The sequence below is a fragment of the Bos grunniens genome, chromosome 3 (genome assembly GCF_055505025.1).
Source record: "Bos grunniens cultivar Pamir isolate PY7600 chromosome 3, Bosgru_T2T1.0, whole genome shotgun sequence".
NCBI classification, from domain to species: Eukaryota; Metazoa; Chordata; class Mammalia; order Artiodactyla; family Bovidae; genus Bos; species Bos grunniens.
This window is the reverse complement of record NC_141167.1, coordinates 47,314,895-47,334,531: the sequence shown is the minus strand read 5'-3', so window position 1 is coordinate 47,334,531 and position 19,637 is coordinate 47,314,895. Positions and strand designations below refer to the sequence as shown.

Here is a 19,637-nt window from a genome sequence, read left to right as displayed (position 1 = left end):
GATATGAACCAAACTGGATTGATGGCCTCCTAAAAGAAAACAAACAAACAAAAAATCAACATTCCCCAAAGGCTTTAATCAGAACCCAGAGTCTATGCAACAAAATATTCAAAATGTCTTGGATAAAAATCACAATTACTCAATAAACAAAGAACTGGAAAAATAGGGCCAGTTATTAAGGAAAAATAAACAGCTGCCAATAAAGCAATAATTAGAATGTAGCTGAAAATGTTCTCTGAGATACAAGCTGTACTCTAGAAAAATTCTTGCATTTTTGTATCCAAATTTATGACAAAAGTTGAGAAACAGAGGGATAAACTGTCACACGAAGCAACATTACCAATAAATAACAGCAAAATTAAACAAATACAAATACATGCAACAATCTAGGACTTTTTTAAAGCATATTGTTGACGAAAAGAAAGCTGCAGACGATTATATAACAATAAACTATCCTTGTCAAGTTCAACCGTTTATTAGCCATAAACTACATTTTTAAAAGCAAAGGAATAAACCCCAAATACAAGTGAGTATTGGAGAAGGCAATGGCACCCCACTCCAGTACTTTTGCCTGGAAAATCCCATGGACAGAGGAGCCTGGCTGCAGTCCATGGGGTCGCTAAGAGTCGGACACGACTGAGCGACTTCACTTTCACTTTTCACTTTCATGCATTGGAGAAGGAAATGGCAACCCAGTCCAGTGTTCTTGCCTGGAGAATCCCAGGACGGGGGAGCCTGGTGGGCTGCCGTCTATAGGGTCGCACAGAGTCGGACACGACTGAAGCGACCTAGCAGCAGCAGCAGCAGTAGCGGCAGCAACAAGTGAGTATAACCTCTGGAGGAAACCAAGGGAATGGAATGGGGAAAAGACAGGTCTTTTAACCATTGTGGCAACCTCCTAGTTCCAAAATAACTGCTCACTTCCCAAGTGTATATTACTTATCTGTTACATCTATTTACGTACCCCAAAACAATATGTTTTAAACGATATCCTATGTGCATGGTGAAAGAACAGAGTTCTCGAGACTTTATTAAAAATCACTTTTCCAAAAACAGGAGAAGTCCACTTCACCCCTACCGATTAGCGAAATTCCCCTTTGCCAGCCCCGGAGGGTCATAGTCACTTCCGCCCCACCTCCCTAGTCCCGCCCATCTGAGCGGAAGTACTTTCCTTTCAGGTCCTCCTGCCTGTAGGGGGCTCTCCGAGCCATCTAGTGCCACGAATGCCTCCCGCCTGGGCTGTCCTGGCGGCGCCTGTTAGTTTAGTCCTAGAGAATATATTTTCATTGTAACTCTTTCGGCCAGAAAAAAAAGTCTCACAGGCATATTTTTCTGGACAATAACGTTAAAACCCAATATAGGCCGAGTGTTCGCACTATCAAACCCTGTCGCAGTGTTGGAAAGGAGTCAGGCGGTGTGAGGACAGCCCCGGAGCGCCAAAAGTCCCCGGCCCGCTCCCTCCTGTGAAGACGTAGCTGCGGGTGGTTGTGGTGGCGGCGTCCAAGATGTCGACCAAGAATTTCAGAGTCAGTGACGGTGACTGGATTTGCCCAGACAAAAAGTGAGTTCGTGAAGGATCCCGAGTTTGAAGCGGGGTTTGTCGTTGGAGGCTTTCTCGAGTCGATTGAGCATTTTCCGTTTTTACGGTCGCTGATGCCGTCAGCCGAGTGGTGGAGGAGAACTGCCGGATCCCGGGCGGGAAGGAGGCTCTTAGTCTCCTCACGATGGGGTCTTTCAAGAACCTTTCTTTTGATTAAGTCTTCAGCGTCTCCTCGATTATCTCTCTCCGAGGCAGCCAGCTGTTTGGGGAGAGAGATGGCCGCCCGTTTTCCTCACTCCCCACCCCACCCCCGGCCAGGTTTCTGCGATAAGGAAACCTCCCCGGTGGAGGCCAGCTCGGTGTCGGATCTCCCCCACGTGACTTTTCCCTGCAGAACCTGACTCTTGTTCCGAAAACGTTGCTGTCTTGAACTCATTTGTTTGCTTCACCTAGTTCATTTTGCTGTTTGTTTTTTTTTTATTTAATTCAAACTTTCTTTCCGTATTGTTTTTACTTTTTCCTGCCGAACGCTAACCTCCTTTGGTTGCAGGAATTCTGGCTTTTTTTTTTTTTTTCTTTATTGGTCTTTAATTTCCCCACAAGAATTGAGCCTTTCGCCTCTTTAGAACCGAAACATATGAGGTCTGTGTTTTTGCCTGCTCAGCCCTGGAGAATGCCTGCTTCAAAGAAGCACGTGTTTTAGTGGCTCTGCTGAAACCAGTGTCCTTTATTAAATTGTTTAGGAAGATTTTTTATTGGCGGGTGTTTAAGTAGGTGTATTTATTTGGAGATATACAAAAATTATTACGGAAAGTAATTGTCAAAGAATCCGCATCTCGTGTTCCAATAAAAACTTTTGAATACTTGTCTCTAAGCAAGCCACAGATGGCATATGGAGTGTCTGGTAGTAAAGAGTGAAAACTTTGAAAATTAATTCCAATCCTATTGCTTATGTAACTTTACCTAGGCTATTTTACTTTGCTTAAAAAAACAAGATCTTCCTTAAAATGGTACAGCATAGATTGTGTAGAGCAATAAGATGTAGCAAATACTCATCAATCAATAACTATAAATATTAGTTTTAGAATCAAATGTCAAAGAAGATTAAGGGCTTATTTCCGCAGCATATGTCTTCCATTCATATTTTGAGCAATTTAAATGAAGCCTGGCGGGCTGCAGTCCGTGGGGTCACAAAGAGTCAGACAGGATTGAGCAACTGAACTGAAATGAAGCATCGTGCTTCTTTACATAAAAAGTTGATGTTTCTCGATTACATAAAGATTAAGATTACTTGAAGGGTATCAAGTCAATTTTGAGTAGAACAAACAACTGACTTTTTGTGTTGTTGGTCACTTGTTAGAATAATTTGCTTTTGACAGTGTCATTAATGACAGTGTACTCAGATATTTGAAGGTTTTTCTAAGAGTGCATTTCAATTCAGTTACAAATATATGAACAGACTAACTTCTACAATGTATATAAATCCAGAAGACATTTTCAGAATGTATTTCCAATGCTTATTGGAGTCCTAAAGGATATTCTTTATTTTGGGGGGGGTGGTGTGAGGGGAATGACCTAGTTAGTGGTGTGCTTCAGTTGGGTGTCTCTTCCATACGTCGCATCTTTATTCCATTCTAGTATAATACCTAAAAAAAAAAAGAAAGAAAGAAATCAACTTTGTGAAGTTTAAGCTTTACATGATATTTAGAGCATTTAGTGTGCTTTTATGATTTGCAGATGCACTATAAAAACCATGTTCATGAACCCATGTTTTTGGTTGTTTAGTATCAGCATAAAGTTACAATATGTTACTTGATGTGTTGACATTATTGGTTGTAGTTTTCCAACTAGGTTTCAGAAGTTTAATAGATACCCCCAAAACTGAGTTTTCTTTTAATTATTGAACCTATTTCTATTTTGTCATAGTTTTCCTTTGTCTTTTTACCATCCCACCTTCTGTTTCTAACAAGAGGATAGTATTAAGATCCATGAAGCCATTTCTGACTTACCCATTTTCTCCCCCTTGGTTCACCTTTAGGATTTTGTATTATAATTCTTAACAAAATTTTGTATAATCTTATTTTCTATATGAGAGTTACTTTAAATCTTTTTGAACTCCCTGGTGCTTCATCAGTAATTGTTCAAGTAGACTCACATCTCACTTAAACTTTGTAAGGGTATCTTGTTGTACTTAATGATGTGTGCCAATATGAGGACACTGAGGCATAGAGATCCTTAAGTGACTTACCAGAATCACATAATTGGTAACTGAGAGATTGAAGTTTCTTATCCATGACTCGTAACTTCAAATCTTGTATTTTTTCCACCTAAATTGTGAGGGTTTTTTTTGTTTGTTCTTTTGTAGTTAACATTGACGTTAACATGAAAAGAGAAGTAGAAGTTCTGGACCCAGGTATATAGGGAGGACACATTAAAAAAACTGTGTAATAGAATCTTTAAAATTACGTAAGTTTAATACGTGTCTCTCTAAGTATTTTTTACTTTATTTTCAGATGTGGAAATGTAAACTTTGCTAGAAGAACTAGCTGTAATAGATGTGGTCGAGGTAAGCACTTAAGGAACCTTCTGTTAAGACTGTTTATACAGACCATTTATTTATTTCCCCAGATTCATACTGCATTTTTCTATTTTCAGAGAAAACAACTGAGGCTAAGATGATGAAAGCAGGGGGCACTGAAATAGGAAAGACACTCGCAGAAAAGAGCCGAGGCTTATTTAGTGCTAATGACTGGCAGTGTAAAACGTATGTGTTTTAAATGATCATCCTGACTTTTTTCCCATAATGTATGTAGCCACTACTTGTTAATACTACCTACTCTTTTTAGTCACATTGGCAAGCCACAGTAGACTTTAAATCAAAGATCTGTTGATTGTTATTCATTCTGTATCTGATATTTAAGTATAAAGAACTTTAAAATTTTATTTTTAATGGTAATGTTAGTTGTTAGTAAGATGAATTATGTATACCAGTAAATCGATGCTCAAGATGAGCTAACATTCAAAAAGAGAAGGGTATTTAAAAGAACTAAAAACCTATTTTGTCCTATTTTTGAAAAATCTCAAAAACTTTTAGCCTGTATCATTAGTGTGAAATATATCATGAAATCTCTTTTGTCTGTTTGCACAGTAATTTTAGAATCATAAGTTGCATCCTGTAGATAATTATTCCTAATTAGGTTTCTTAATATTTCTGATTTTCACGTGCTATATTGATTTTTCCAATATCCATCTTTTCTCTTAAGCAGATGAATCAAATATGCATGAAAGGACTGAATCAGAAGAGGGTCTTACACAAATTTCTGATCTTAAAAATACTAAATTAGTATTGAATAATTTTCCAGCAACAGATTAAGTCACTGAATTTGGGATCCAGTGCATGAACTGATTCTGCAGGAGAAAAAAAATTTTTTTTGACTTTTATTTGCAGAGTATAACCTTACTCTTTGAGGTGAATTTGGAGACTGGGAAATTAATAGAACATTTCATTTAAAGTGGTATTCGCCCCCTTCCCCCCTGCAAGACAGCAAAATCTCTGTAAATATAATTTCTCATTGATTTATCATAAAAAGACAGAAGCATTCTTCATACTATATAGCTTTTGCTTCTCTGCTTAAGTAGTTCAGTCTGTTCTAACCATACTCTCTCCTCAGAAAAGTTACATTGGTACATTTCCTTTGTAGCATCCTTTTAGTAAACATTTCTTTATGGTAGTGAGTTCACTCTACTTTTTAGTTTAAAATTCTTAAATATTTTGAAATTTACTATTTGTCTTATGTTATAATCTACTAATTTGACATTTTTCACTTTTAAAGTTGCAGTAATGTGAATTGGGCCAGAAGATCAGAGTGTAACATGTGTAATACTCCAAAGTATGCTAAACTGGAAGAAAGAACAGGTAAGAGTCAAACTCATTCCAACTAAATGGTTTTAAAACCACTAAACATTGAAGCTGATAATTATATCACTTCATAAGAACACAGTAAATTAGGATTGTTTATTCTGCTCTTATATTTTTTATCTTGATTTTTTTTTTTCTTTCATCCACAGAGTCATCTTTTGTATGGTAATTTTACAGTTTACAAAGTACAGCATGAGGAAACTGTATCCTAACAATTACTTGACATTAGGATAGTTTTAGAAATGCTTTATTCCTCTCTGTCCTTTGATAGTCTAAATGTTTGTTATTAATAATGGTAGGATAATCCCATTTTTTTCATTCATTTGATTTCCTAGTATGACAAAAACAAACATGAGGCACCTTTTAAAGTATTTGTCTAAAGTTTAGGCAATAATTCTAAAAGTTAGCCATGCATTAGAATCATTTGAGAAACTGAAAATCCAGATTCCTAAACAGCTGATAAAGCTCCTTGGTGGTGGGTCCCAAAAATTTGCAGGTGTTTTAGATGGTATTTGGTCACCATTGGTCTAAATAATAACTCATCATTGACTCTGTGGGTTGTCAGTTATTGCATTGTCAGCATTATTAGTCTCAGTCATGTCCAACTCTTTGCGACCCCATGGACTATAGCTGGCCAGGCTCCTCTGTCCGTGGAATCCTCCAGGCAAGAATTCTGCAGTGGATTGCCGTTCCTTTCTCCAATGGGTCTTTCTCATCTAGGGACTAAACCCAGGTCTCTTGGATTGCAGGCAGATTCTTTACTGTCTGAGCCACCAGGGAAGCCTCTGTGTTGTCAGTAGTTGGGTGAAAATACTTACCTGATAGAATGTAGTTTCCCATTATCATCAGTTAGAGCAAACACATTATCAGTATACTTCACATCTGATTTTGTCATTCAACAACTTGTACAGTCAAAGGCTTCCTTCTGTTGATACGTTAGTCACCTTATCAGACCTAGACTTAATAAACTACTTCCCTGTTTCCTTCTCCTCCCTGACTTTAGACAGTTGCACTGTCTGTAGATTAAGGCCTTTTAATAAGACCTTTTTTTCCTTCTCTTACCTCTTTAACGTTTATATTCCCCCCCCCTTTTTTTTCCCCCCCTTTTTTTAAATTAACACACATACACTCCTCTAGTTGGTTATTCTGTTTCCTTTTTCATTGTATTTTCATGGTCACAGAATGTTGGGTTTCTTCTAGGTCCAATTCCTAAGCTCTCTCTTATGCTCTGTTTTCTGGGCATTTTCTTGAAGACCTAAGTTTAAGTAAGCATTGGCACACCATGATAACCAAATTTATGTCTCTAGCTCAGACTTCTTTGACCTGTATATTCAGCTGCCTATTCATCATCACTATGTAAATGTCAAACTCATTATATCTAAACTGAATTCGCGATTTTCCCCGAGGACCTGGCCCTCTTCTAGCGATCTCTTTCTCATGATTGGTACCACCCGCCATATGCTTGTTACATAAACCAGAAACTTAGACATCCTTCTTAATAACTCCTTCATCTCTCTTGTTTCCCCACAAGTCTTCTCCATCATTTCCCTAGGCAGAGATGCAACTTTATCTTGTTTCTTGGAAAAAAAACAGCCACCTTGTTGTTGTACATATATCCCACACAGCCAGGAGTTCTTTGTTCTAAACTAAAACTCCATTTGTTTAAAACATTTTGTTTTGATTGCTTTTAGGAAAAAGTCCAGAATTTTAACAGTTATAAGAATTGTAATCCCTGGAAGCCTTTTATTTATTCACATTCTCTTTGACCTGTTTTGTGATTCCTCCTTTAAAAGTTTCACTAATGCAAGAGCTAAAATCTTAACAACTGAAGTTGTTGAAGTTTAATAACCTCACTTTCCTTTACCCATTATCTTTTTTGTGTCCTGACCCTTTACCATTTCCCTTGATACAAGTAGTTGTCTTACAAGCCTGTCATTGTTGAAGATGTGAACTAATAATACTGTTACTGTCTAGTTTGTCTTTATTATTTGTTCTCTGCTGATTAATCAAAATATAGATTCTCAGAATTTTCAAAGTAGTGTCTTAGTTCTTCCTTTGAAGCACATGTTACATTCATCCCCTTTTCTCTCTTCACTTCCATTGTCACAACCCTAATTCAGGCCTATTTTAAATGTTTGATCCTTTACTGATCTTTGCTCACATTTTACATTTTTTGAGACAAATCTTAAGATATTATTTTTATTTTAACACTTGCTAAAAATCTATAGAGGTTGCTTGTTTCATATAAACTGTATCATAAATGATGCCAGGACTGTGCTGTTTCTTATACTCAAATATTGAGTATAGAATTGAGGAAATATTTATTGGCCATTGGCCACGATGCAGGGGAATACTTGGTTAAGCAAACTAGAAGTGTAAAGGCAAAAATTAATGAAGTCTTCAAGAGAGCAATGTTTAGGCTAAGAAGTGAAAGTTAGTAGCAGGTTGAGAGATCATTCCAAGCAAAAGCAAACAGCTTATATGAATCAGGCCCTGACACTTGAAAGAATTTAGCACATGGGTGAATTCCTAGCAGCTCCAGAAGACACTTCAGAAATAGGCAAAGGCCATGTAAATCATAGTAAGAAGTTTTATTTCATTCTAAATATAATGGGAAATAACAATTTCTAACAAGGGATTGACATTTCTAATTTTTAAACATTACTGGTTTATAGAAAAATAATTAGGGGGTGGGAGTGGCAAGCATCGAAGCAAGAAGACCAATTTTTACAACATTCCCTGAAAGTGTCAAACCAGTAGAGTGAGGGAAACACACATAAATAAGCCAGTTATTCCTCTCCCTTGTTATTCAGTGGAGATGATGCTGAAGGCTTTCTTTTTTTTTTTTTTTTAATGCTGTAGCTACTGATTTCCCACATAAAAGACTTCATGAGGTGTATTTGTTGTATGAACTCATACAACATACCTTAATAATATATTGCTAGCAGATTATTTAGGTTCTTCTATGACTGTGAGAGAACATGAGAATAGCTTTGTGTTTGCTATCACGCTTCCTATGCAAAACTGCCTACCTGTTTGCTTCTTAAATCTTGGTATAATTAATTCTTTGGCTCCCCATGTTTGCCTTACCATTATTTTACTTTCAGATTACTGATTGGACAAAGAACTCTACTGAAAGCCTATTGATTTTAAATAGCAGTGCTTTAATATGTTTACATTTCCACATATAAGTAGTCAAGTTTTTCTGTACTGTTGGCTTACAGTCATCCTATTATATAATTTTTTTTCCTCTTTTCTTATGTGAATCATTTTGCATTAATTTTTTATCTACTTCAAAGTATTGTGAGGTTTAAGTCTTTACATCTCTTACGTCTTGGGACATACTGCCATGATATTAAATATATATCTAGAGTCAAGAAACTATATAGCTGAATTATAATTTTCTACAGCGTATATCTCTCAAATTATCATTGAATATGAGCCTTTTTCTTTTTTTAAATTACTAGTCTTAGTCGCAGCATACAGGATCTTTGATCTTCATTTCAGCATGTGGGATGCTTTTTAGCTTTTAGTTGCATGGAGGCTTTTAGTTGCAGCATGTAGGATCTAGTTCCCCGACCAGGGACTGAATCTGGGCCCCTGCTTTGGGAACATGGAATCTTAGTCACTAGACCACCAAGAAAATCCCTGAGGTATTTTCTTGAGGTGAGCATATACCTAATTTTACTTGATTTTTTTTTCTTTTAATATTTGATACTCTGAAAAACCAGAGCCAGGATTTTACTAAGGAAAAGTTGTTATTGATAATTTAAAACACTTCACTGTTTTGTCATATGCATAGAAATGAGGAAATTCTTGTATATTACAGTTGGAGTCTGTTTTGTCTCTGGAACAAGGTAGGAAGAGGAAAAAAGGGATGATATCAAATATTCTGAGGATAGACACTGATATATTGCGGTTTTCACCGGTACAGAGTATAGTGAGGAAAAGAAAGGACACTGCATTAATGTGGGATTTTTTTTAAGTGAGTTAATTGTATTGCCTTATTTTACTGGAACACTTACATCCTTTCTGTTGTTAGTTTGTGGCTCTTATAAAATGATGAGAGAGTAAGTGATGAGTTTTTTAATGCCTGTGACTGACAGATTTAAAGTTGCAAATCTTAAATTTTTAAAAAATGCTTTTTTTGTCTGTAAATTTAACATTTTGCTGATTCATTAAATCCTTAAAACTGGGAAGTACTCTTTGTGTGCTGGTACTGTTCTGAAATATGTGAGATCGTTAGGTTATGTTACTTTTAACCACTTCTTTATTTTTTTCAGTGGGAGATATTTTTCAGAAGTTCTCATCTCATTTTCTCTAAAACTAACTCACTTTCTTCTTCCTATCTTTGTTAAGCCTGTCAGAGATCTGTAAGTCTAAATTGTAGATAGTAACTGTGGCAGTAAATAATAATGGTGTATTGATCATGATTGGTCTTTATTAGAATATTTTCAGTTGAAAAGTTTACTGGCTTTTTCAGAAAAACTGAGTGACTTTTAACTGTGTATTTAAAACCGATTTTTATGTTTTTTGTTGTGTCATTATATTTGCCTATATATTTTCCAAGCTCTAACTGTATTTTAGCCCAGCAAAATTTCAGTATATCAAAAGATTTCAAGCTATTTTTAACTAGTAAACAGTGAAATTTGATTTTTAGTTCTTACTGAGCCCACTTCTCCCAAAAGAATTACAATTAAAACCAGAGGAAAGTTGTTTTAAAACTTGGTTATAGCAGACATTTAAGGAGATGTTTTCCATCCATATATTCCATGTATTAACTGAAATCATACAGGCAGGACATTTTAAAATTGAGAAGAGCTAAAATTGTAGCCATGAGACTTTTCCAGCTATATCCAACTTTGAGGCTGTTCTCTGTAATGATACTTTTTTTTTTTTTTTTTTTTTTGAGACCAGTAATTTATTAAAGGGATAAACAGATGTCTTTGATAAGATTTCATTTTTTTTCCTGTTACTTGTAGGTGATTTTGGTGAATTATCATAACAATTTCTGCTCCTCCTTCCTTAGGATATGGTGGTGGTTTTAATGAAAGAGAAAATGTTGAATACATAGAAAGAGAAGAATCTGATGGTGAATATGATGAGGTAAGATATACATTAGTGTGTAGGTTGAATGCAACTTAGAGAAACATGCTAGAAAATATTGTAAGTGAAAAAAAATACTAAATGTATCTCATTTTTGTAAGTACACATTAAGTCTTTTACAGCAGCTTATCATTTTGTTGGAAATCATAATTGACTTAAAAATACATGTTGACGCCTAAATATATAAAAGTAATTTCTTGGGAAAAAATATTTTAATACTTTAGCTAACAGAAATATTTTGAAACTTTTTCTCTAGTTTGGACGTAAGAAAAAAAAATACAGAGGGAAGGCAGTTGGTCCTGCGTCTATTTTAAAGGAAGTTGAAGATAAAGAATCTGAGGGAGAAGAAGAGGATGAGGATGAAGATCTTTCTAAATATAAATTAGATGAGGTAACTTATTTCCTTACCATATTTCCCCTTTGTCTTGTTTAAGCTATGGCATATGAATGTCTTTGATAACCTTTGGCTTATGGTGAAGATGTGTTCTACAGTGTCATCATTTGTTTCCACAAAAATTTTGATCTGTTTTACCAAGCATTATTCTGACTTGAGATATACAGTAGTGACCGAGACAGAACATGCTTCTCTTAACTTAAATTGCACAGAGGAAAAGACATAAACAATATAATTTAAATAGCAATAATATTATGAAGATGCATGATGTGATAGCAGATCATTAGAAGAACTACTTTGGTTTCAGTGAATGGGGGATTTCTGAGACCATGAAATTTGTGTTGAGACTTGAGTGATAAGAGTGATACGAAGGAGCCCGCGGTAAGGGCTGGGATCAGAGCATTTTTAGGACAGTGAGAACAGCAAATAAAGTTTCCCATAGTAGGAAACAAGCCAGCAACATCCAAAAAATCATATATAGGGTAGTGTGGTCAGAGCAGAGGGGAGAAGGTAATATGGGGGTCAACAAACGCATCACGTCTGGTGTTGTTTATTCTGTGGGGCCTGTGTGTGTAAAATTTTATGGATGAGGAGATACAGATTAAGGGTGCTTTGAGGTCTGAGCACAGGAGGCCCTCAAATGCACATAAAACAATATGGAACAAGTTTGAAAAATAAATGAGATAAAACAATATGAAAGAAGTTTGAAAAAGAAACTAATGAGATATATTTATCTGATCTGTGTTTTAGAGATGACTGTCAACATACTGAGATATTGGGGAGGCAGAATGAATTCCCACAGTTAGACTTCCTAAAAGGGTGTCCTAGAGAAAGGAATGAAGTTCTGAACTAAGTCTTAAAGGAGATGCATTTAAGAACTTTTAAGGGAATAAAACTGAAAATTCTTGACAGTTTATATGGTAATACATTGTGTGAAAAAGAAAATGAGTATGACTTCTACATTTACATCTTTGAAATGTCTGAGACAGTCATTCAGTCTCTTTAGCTGAGATCAGGAATGTAGTAGTCAGATTTCAGGATTGAGAGTGAATTTGTTGAGATGATAGTGATAAAATGTGTTCATATGAAGATGTCCATTACATAGAACTATTCATCATTCCTAGTAGACAGCATTGATATCTCAAGGTCTAAATATAATTAATTGTGGATTTTTGTTAGGATGAGGATGAAGATGATGCTGATCTCTCAAAATATAATCTTGATGCCAGTGAAGAAGAAGATAGTAGTAAAAAGAAATCTAACAGACGAAGTCGTTCAAAGTCTCGGTCTTCACATTCACGATCTTCATCACGCTCATCCTCCCCCTCCAGTTCAAGGTCTAGGTCCAGGTAAACGGGTACAGGTCAAGGGTAACACCAGTCAAAATGTCAGTATCTAACTTCTTTACTTATAAATTTTGTTTTTCTTAACTAAACTTTCCTTTTATTTTAGAGTTTTCATTCAAGTTATCATTTAAAAGATCATTTTTTTCTATCTTAGTGCCGTGAAGTTATTGTCGAATATTTCAGAAATACAAAATTTTAATATGAAACTTCCTTAGTCCAGTTTAGCACCATGCCTTTTATTAAAATAGACTCTAAAAATTCAATTAAATCATTATTTATAGATACTTAGTTATCAAAAGAGATAGTTTTACATTCAGAAAACTCAAATAAAGTGAAGATTTATATTTCCACTGATGATTTTAAACACTAGTACAGAAATTTTCTAGGCATTAATTGAACTGCTGCTCTTTACAGTGTTTTATTTGGCATAGGTATTCTGAATACAGGAGAAATTTGGCTGTATTCTGTTATCCTAATGCTCATACTTTAGAGCTGTCCAGAAATAAATTAGAGGATTTAATTTGTGTTATACTTGCATATTATTTTGTTAGTAATGTAAAGTTTTAATAAAAAGTCACTGATTGTATAGTCAACAATAAAAATGAAGTTTTAGTTGAGAAAAAGCAACACTTTATGTAAGCAGATTTCCCTTGAAGAACTCCTATTTAGTTAAGTGAAACTGTGTGCAATGAATTTCAGCTGTATTTAGGAATAAAATATTAGCTAAGTACTTATGTAATTTTTGAGTTACTGTAAAGCCTGAAAACTTAAAACAGTGATTATAAAGATACTTTTAAGATAAAAATTAACGTTTTTCTGCAAATTGTTATTTTCAGGAACAAATTAAGTATAAATTAAATTACTAAATGAAATTTGTTTAATTTGTTGACTTTTTAAATGCAAGTGGACAGTATTTCCTGTCATTTTCAATAATTTCCTAAAACGGTGACAGGATTATAAGTGTAGTTTCCCTTTAATTCTCACATCTTTGAGTAGACAGAAAACATACAGGTTAAAAATATACCCATGTCAGTATTAAAGCTTTATGCTAACTAATGACGAAGAAAATAGAAACATTTCAAGTTAAATATAAACTGCTATATTCCTGAATATGTCAGTCCCTCTCAGGTTACTTTTAAGTATTTGTGAACAAAAAGTATTCAATATTAATAAAGTGATAATGCTGGGCATTTTTATCTGTACAATCTTAAAAGCGTTTTTAAAGAAATCTTGTCAGACTTGGAAAGTTGTTCAGTCTCGCTAAGTCATGTCCAACTCTTTGCAGCCCCATGAACTTGAAAAGTAGTTCATTGTTTTCAAAAATTATTAAATTAAGTTTTGGCATAATTGTTAATACAGAATAAAAGTTTTAAATGAACCTTAATACTGTGTTTTGAAAATATCCCAAATAATTATTATATGAAAATGAATCCTAATGCATAGTTTTCTTTCAGTGTTCATATCACAAAGCTTAATTAAATGGTCCTGGAAAAAAATATCCTTCCATGTTGTTCCAGGTCGCGTTCAAGAAGTTCTTCCAGTTCGCAGTCAAGATCTCGTTCCAGTTCCAGAGAACGTTCGAGATCTCGTGGGTCGAAATCAAGGTGAATGAGGTAGCATCTCTCTGTAAAGCAGAGAGAGAAAATATTTAAAGGCTGCAGAAGGCGTTGCTTTTTTTCCCTTATTTTGCTTCTATTTGTCAATTTTATTTTAGCATTAGAAAACTAATGCACTTGCCTCAGCTTAATTTTCTCACCATGAGATGTCTCCATTGCCAGCAGTGTGCCAAGACATTCCCATGATTGAATTAAGGTGGTTATTTTGCATTGTGCAAGGTTTGCTATTTTTGTGCTAAAATGTGATGAAATGGGAAGATGCAGCCAAGCTTTATCACCAAATGCCTACTCATTAAAGTTATTTTGCAGTAGTAGTTATAGTAAATATGCAGATGAAAAAGCTTACTTCATGTTTAAAAGGAAGAAAAATAACTGCCTCAACACAGTTTTGCAAGGCAATTATTTCAGTATTTACAGAAATAATTCTGTAATTTACATCAGATAAGTGGGTTTTATTTTCACTTCTCTGTAATATAACACAGAATATTATACACAGTGTGTGTAGTATGTAAGAAGTATAGATACTTCTTAAATTCCACAAACTAAGAAGTTGGTTGGTGGTTTAGGTAGGATGTGATCTTGAAGCATTTTTGTTAACTTCAGGTTAACTTCAGGTTGCATTTAGTTAGCACTGCAGAGGGAAAAATAATTTGTAAAGAACCAAGTGAGAAACTAGCTTTTAGTCTCTTAAAGTTTTTTCTAGACTTCGTCAAAATATGCTGCCATTCTTTTTAATCTAATTTGTTGATCTATTAAAGACATCTAACAAGAGTAAGAAAACAACTAAAATTCCACTTAAGTGGAATTACACTGAAGTGTAGTGTTAGCTAGTTGATAAAAATAATTGCTTAATAGCTTATTTTAGAGCCAAATCTGTAGCATTAGAGGGCAACTACAATTTGATAACATTAAGAAGAATGATATACACACTTGTATTAAGTTAATATGATAGAGAGCAAGTTAGATTATTGTTATTATGTATTATCAATGTTTCAGTTGTTTTATTTGAGTGCTTCTTAGGTGAAGATCCTTAGGTCCTAGTTCCTTTGGGAAGCACTTTAAGGTTTACAGAACAGCCTTCATATTCTTTTCAAACATTTTTTCATTGCTTATAACTTTCCAAAGAATTCTCCTTTTGGGCTTTCTGATTTTATTTTAAGCCCAAAGGTGAATTTTTTGGGAAGTTTGAGCTAAATTACTTCAACCAAAATATGTAAATGAAGAAATACTGTATTTAAACATTTGCACATTTACCTCTACCTGAAACATGTGAATGTCAACACTTCATACTTCATGGATAGTAGTCCTTCATAAAAACAAATATTGTTAATCAAGTTTTAAAGTTACTTTATTTTTCTTTGAATGTTTAATGATTTAATAGCTACTGTTTTATGTCATTTTGTCCTCGTATCCTGCTTTTACTAAAGCAACTTAACTAATAAGTTGCTTAATTCCACAACAAACTGTTATTATTTTCTTCAGGAAGTTGTATGATACATATTTTTTCCCCAAATGGAAGGATGTAGTTTCTAGACATTAAGTTAGTTATACAAATGCTTACCTGTTAGTTTTGCTACTTATACTTTAAAATGAAAGCCTTTAAATTTTAGAAAACGAATTTAAGATTCTACTTTAATGCATTAGACTAGTTTTTAATTAAAGTAGTGAGCACTTATCTAGTGGTGAAGTTAAATTAAATAGAATTGATTTCATGGTTGAACCAGAAGTCTTCTGTTGAGTAAGCAGTAAGTATTCTTTCTTATAAAATTTTTATAGCTATAAATTGTTTATTTTTGGAGCTAGAAACTAAACCATCTGCCTCATTTCTTCTTTTAATGAAATGTTTGATTTGTTTCTCAATCAATGAAGATCCAGCTCCAGGTCCCACAGGGGTTCTTCTTCCCCACGAAAAAGATCTTACTCAAGTTCATCATCATCTCCTGAGAGGAACAGAAAGAGAAGTCGTTCTAGATCTTCTTCATCTGGTGATCGAAAAAAAAGACGAACAAGATCACGGTCACCTGAAAGGTTTGGGTTTCTGTAGAAATAAGAATGGGTGTTCTTAAGTGTGTTTAGTAGATTAACTGAACTTCTTAGACAAGGATTAGATTTTCATTATCTCCTTTGTTACCCACTTTAAAATCTTCAACTGTGAACTTCAAAAAACAGATTAATTACTTTGTTTACTCTGTGTTTTAATCAGGTTGTTTAGAAAAGTAGATCAAACTACTCTCTTTCACTCTCTGATTATTGTTTAAATTTTTATTTTCATATATAATTATTATAGCCAACTCTCGGTTATTTCTGTCTCTTAAGTTTCTAATTCAGAAGCTGTGTGTTGATGTAATTTAGAGATTGATTTGTATAAGTATTAATTTATGCTATCTATTTTACATTAAATATTAGAAACTGTAGGATTCTAGGGCATCTAATAAGAAAATTAACTATTATAGATAATTGGAAGTCTGTCCTTATTTAAATATGTATAAATACATTTCCACAACAAATTGTTGTTTTTGTTCCCTTTATAAAGAAATTGTTCTTATAGCTAATATATTTTTTTATCTTTCAGTCCGAATTTCTTTTTTGTAGAAAGAGATCTTGACTAGATTACTTTACCTGTGTTGATATTTTTAAAATTTGGAGAGTGTGTCATCTGTCAGCCTTTCCTGCAGCAGACTAGTTAATTATTCAGTTTCATTATTTTTCTCTTTTTTTCCTCAGTGTCTAATTATATAGTCATTTTAATGGCTTCCTTAATAATCTTTGCAAATTTTTATATCCCTTCAGCTTGTGAAAAGTAAGGATTAGATAAAATCTGATTTTTGCTATGTTCAGTGCCAGAGTTACCTCTTCTTGTACATAATGATTGGTTTTGCGTCTTCCCAATTTGAAGTGTAGATATTAAAGTTACACACAGCTAGTTTCATTTCTGCGCATTTATTCCTTTGTTAAAAAAAAAAATTACTCCGTACTTTATGAAATTCATTCTGTTGCTTTTTTACCACTTCTTCAAATTTTTATCTTAGCCACATATAATCCCCCTAGTTTGTTGTCATCTAAACTTAATGAACATGTTCTCTATTCCATAAGCCAGGTGATTGGTGAAAATACTAAACAACCCTGAGCCCAGGGCCAACCCCTCGGAACACCACTACTTTACCCAGGTTGATATATTGACTTATTCATACTAGCTGCATGAATATAATCCTGTAACTTAATTGTACAGTCATCTTGTGCGACCTAGATTTCCAAAACATAATTATTTATGGATATATATTTGCATACACAGTCAGAAGCCTTGCTATATCTGTTTTACGTATAGCCTTACCACACAATGTACAGTATATCAGAAAGAACGATTTAGTCACACTGCCATTACCCAGTTTATATGCCTTTGTTGTATTAATCTGTAGTTGTATACAACTTTGCAAGGCTTTCCTTCATTGCCTTAAATAATTGAGAGGTGGCTATATCTTAAAGAGATTTTTAAATTATGGTTGCACTGCTACTGGGCTCATATCCAAAGTTAAATACTAGTTAATTTTATGTGTATAAGTTTATATCTTAGATTTTAATTATTCCTTTTACCAGTTTAATGAGGTTTAATTTTTCATATTCTCAAAGTCATACAAAGGAAGTTGATATTCAGCTCCAGCTTACCAGATTACCTGTTTTCCCCATTATGTCTTACAGGCACCACAGGTCACCTTCTGGATCATCCCATTCTGGTTCCCGTTCAAGTTCAAAAAAGAAATAATGTATTAAAATTTACATCTTAAAAAAAAAGTCCAATATAATGCATGAAGCATATTTTTTAAGAAGTTGGTGTCTTACTTGGTCAGAAGTGCTAAATCTGCTAGTAGAGGTGCATGCCTTTCATTGCTTTTCAGAAAAATACAGCTGTGTTTATTTGTGATATTAAAAGTAAATAGTATTTTAAGCCATAATGTCCCAAAATAGATGCTTTGTTTGTCATTCATTATTTACATCCATTTGCTTTTTTAAGCTATAACATCTCAGCTATAACAAAGTACTTTGTTTTCTAATTTAAACTCTTGTTTTTCTCATCTCCAAATATGAGCATTATCTAGGCTTATCTGGACTTTGGGCATGGAGGCAAGACTGTGGTAAAGTAGTTGGAAACAATCTGTTTATATTAATCTGGGGAAAGGACTCAGCCTGTTTGTTAACCTGTGTCAAAGTGATTCTTACTAGAAAAAGTTTAACAGATTGTTAAACTTCTTTATTTTGAAATTCCCTATGTTAAGGGTGCCTTAGAATCATTGTCTCTATCTAGTTTTACTTTTTGCACCACCAAGTTTAATACAGAAAAGTTTTGTGAATTGCAGAGGAGAAAGGTGTTAGTTTCTGCCTTTTTGACACAGTGATTTTGAACAAGAATGCCTAGCAGTTCATCTCTACTAATGTGGTTGATGAGAAAAACATACGAAAGTGTTTAATGTTTTTAGAAGCTTTGTGTGATACCTTTTACAAATTCAGTTATCACACAATAGGGTAGACAGAATTAAATCCTAGTTAACGAATAAATTGAAGAAAGCTTTTGAAATATATTTCTCTTTGGGTATAAGACCAACAGAGACAAGACATTGTGAATTTAATTGAGCATTTGCTTTGAGGTGTTTAAACACTGCATAAAATTTTCTTCTGAGTAACAAATGCTTATTTCCTCATGACATAAGCAGAAATAATTGCTTCTATTCACTTGAAATTATTTATGGCTTAAAATACTTTCAAGATTTGTTTTATTTCTCAAAACCTGGTCATTTGAGCTCTATTTTGTCTTCTGGTTTTTAAAAAAAGGTTTCTCTTAACAGTATCTTCAGTGACAATGCAAGGTAAGTATTTTAAGGGAAATTGACAGATGTGCTTGGGAACTTTTTGTGCATGGGAATCAATACCCACATTTTTTGGTTTTGTTTTTTGTTTGTTTTTCCTTAACATTAATGTCTACTGCAACTGAAAATTAAATGTTTTAAGGTACTTAGTAGACAGATAAAATTTTCATTTGTTCTTTATTTTAAAATGAGTGATTTTTCTCTTCAGTTTATCTAAAGATGAAAGCAAAATAGCTTATGTAGAAATATTTTGATAATATTTTTACAGTGAACTTCCCCTGCTTTTTTTATGTCTTAAATTTTTTTTTTGCTACATTTACTGTAGGTTGCACAAGAACTTTTACTCTCTTGTAATTGTGCCTCAGACTTCTTGAAAGTCCACCTTCTAAATTGCCCAGATGATCTTCTAGATTCTACATGCTATTGTTGGTTTATTCTTGTGCTTTCTGTATTTAAAACTTTGACTGTACTAATAAGCAAATGCAAGGTTATAAATTTAGCTAATAGTAGTTTACAGACAATTCGATTGATTATGATTTTATTTGGTTTAAGCTGTACTAGTATATTTCGTAAGGAAATGATGCTGTAGACAAATGTAAATAAAGCTTGTGAGTCAAGCATCAAGTGATGTTTGTTAGAAATAAATTAGAATTTTTAAGCTCTGATTTAATGTTCATTTTTAAACTATTTGCAGTCTGGTTTATTACTTTTGATTGTGCATTTTAGACTTCCTCTGTTCACTTACCTTTTATGTAAAGTCACCTTATTTTTATATATGAATGTTTGGTTTAAAACATACCAAAGCCATGATCACTATAACCTTTGTCACTCAGCAATTTTTGAATTGTTTTAAACAG

At 33.8% G+C, this 19,637-nt stretch overlaps 1 protein-coding gene across 3 annotated transcripts; it reads left to right on the top strand.

Moving 5' to 3' along the window:
- The first annotated feature begins 1,465 nt into the window (after positions 1–1,465).
- On the top strand, positions 1,466–19,445 carry ZRANB2 (zinc finger RANBP2-type containing 2). 3 transcript variants are annotated; one of them, XR_015160235.1, is made up of 11 exons: positions 1,466–1,561; positions 4,054–4,106; positions 4,196–4,304; positions 5,374–5,456; positions 10,489–10,565; positions 10,822–10,956; positions 12,139–12,308; positions 13,823–13,909; positions 15,791–15,949; positions 17,019–17,088; positions 17,618–19,445. XR_015160235.1 is itself a non-coding variant. In XM_086390566.1 (11 exons), the coding sequence occupies exons 1-10, from the start codon at positions 1,506–1,508 to the stop codon at positions 17,046–17,048; spliced, it is 963 nt and encodes a 320-aa protein (XP_086246692.1). In that variant the 5' UTR covers positions 1,466–1,505; the 3' UTR covers positions 17,049–17,088; positions 17,618–19,445. The 3 variants fall into 3 exon arrangements, 2 of the variants coding, with proteins under 2 accessions (XP_086246692.1, XP_086246691.1); XM_086390566.1 differs by having other exon boundaries at positions 17,015–17,088; XM_086390565.1 differs by lacking the exon at positions 17,019–17,088.
- Positions 19,446–19,637: the final 192 nt, after the last annotated feature.

Coding starts and splice junctions, on each gene's coding strand:
- ZRANB2 (XM_086390565.1), top strand. CDS start 1,506: ATGTCGACCAAGAATTTCAGAGTCAGTGACGGTGACTGGATTTGCCCA. Junction 1,562..4,053: donor TGGATTTGCCCAGACAAAAA/GTGAGTTCGTGA, acceptor CTTTATTTTCAG/ATGTGGAAATGTAAACTTTG. Junction 15,950..17,617: donor AGATCACGGTCACCTGAAAG/GTTTGGGTTTCT, acceptor TATGTCTTACAG/GCACCACAGGTCACCTTCTG.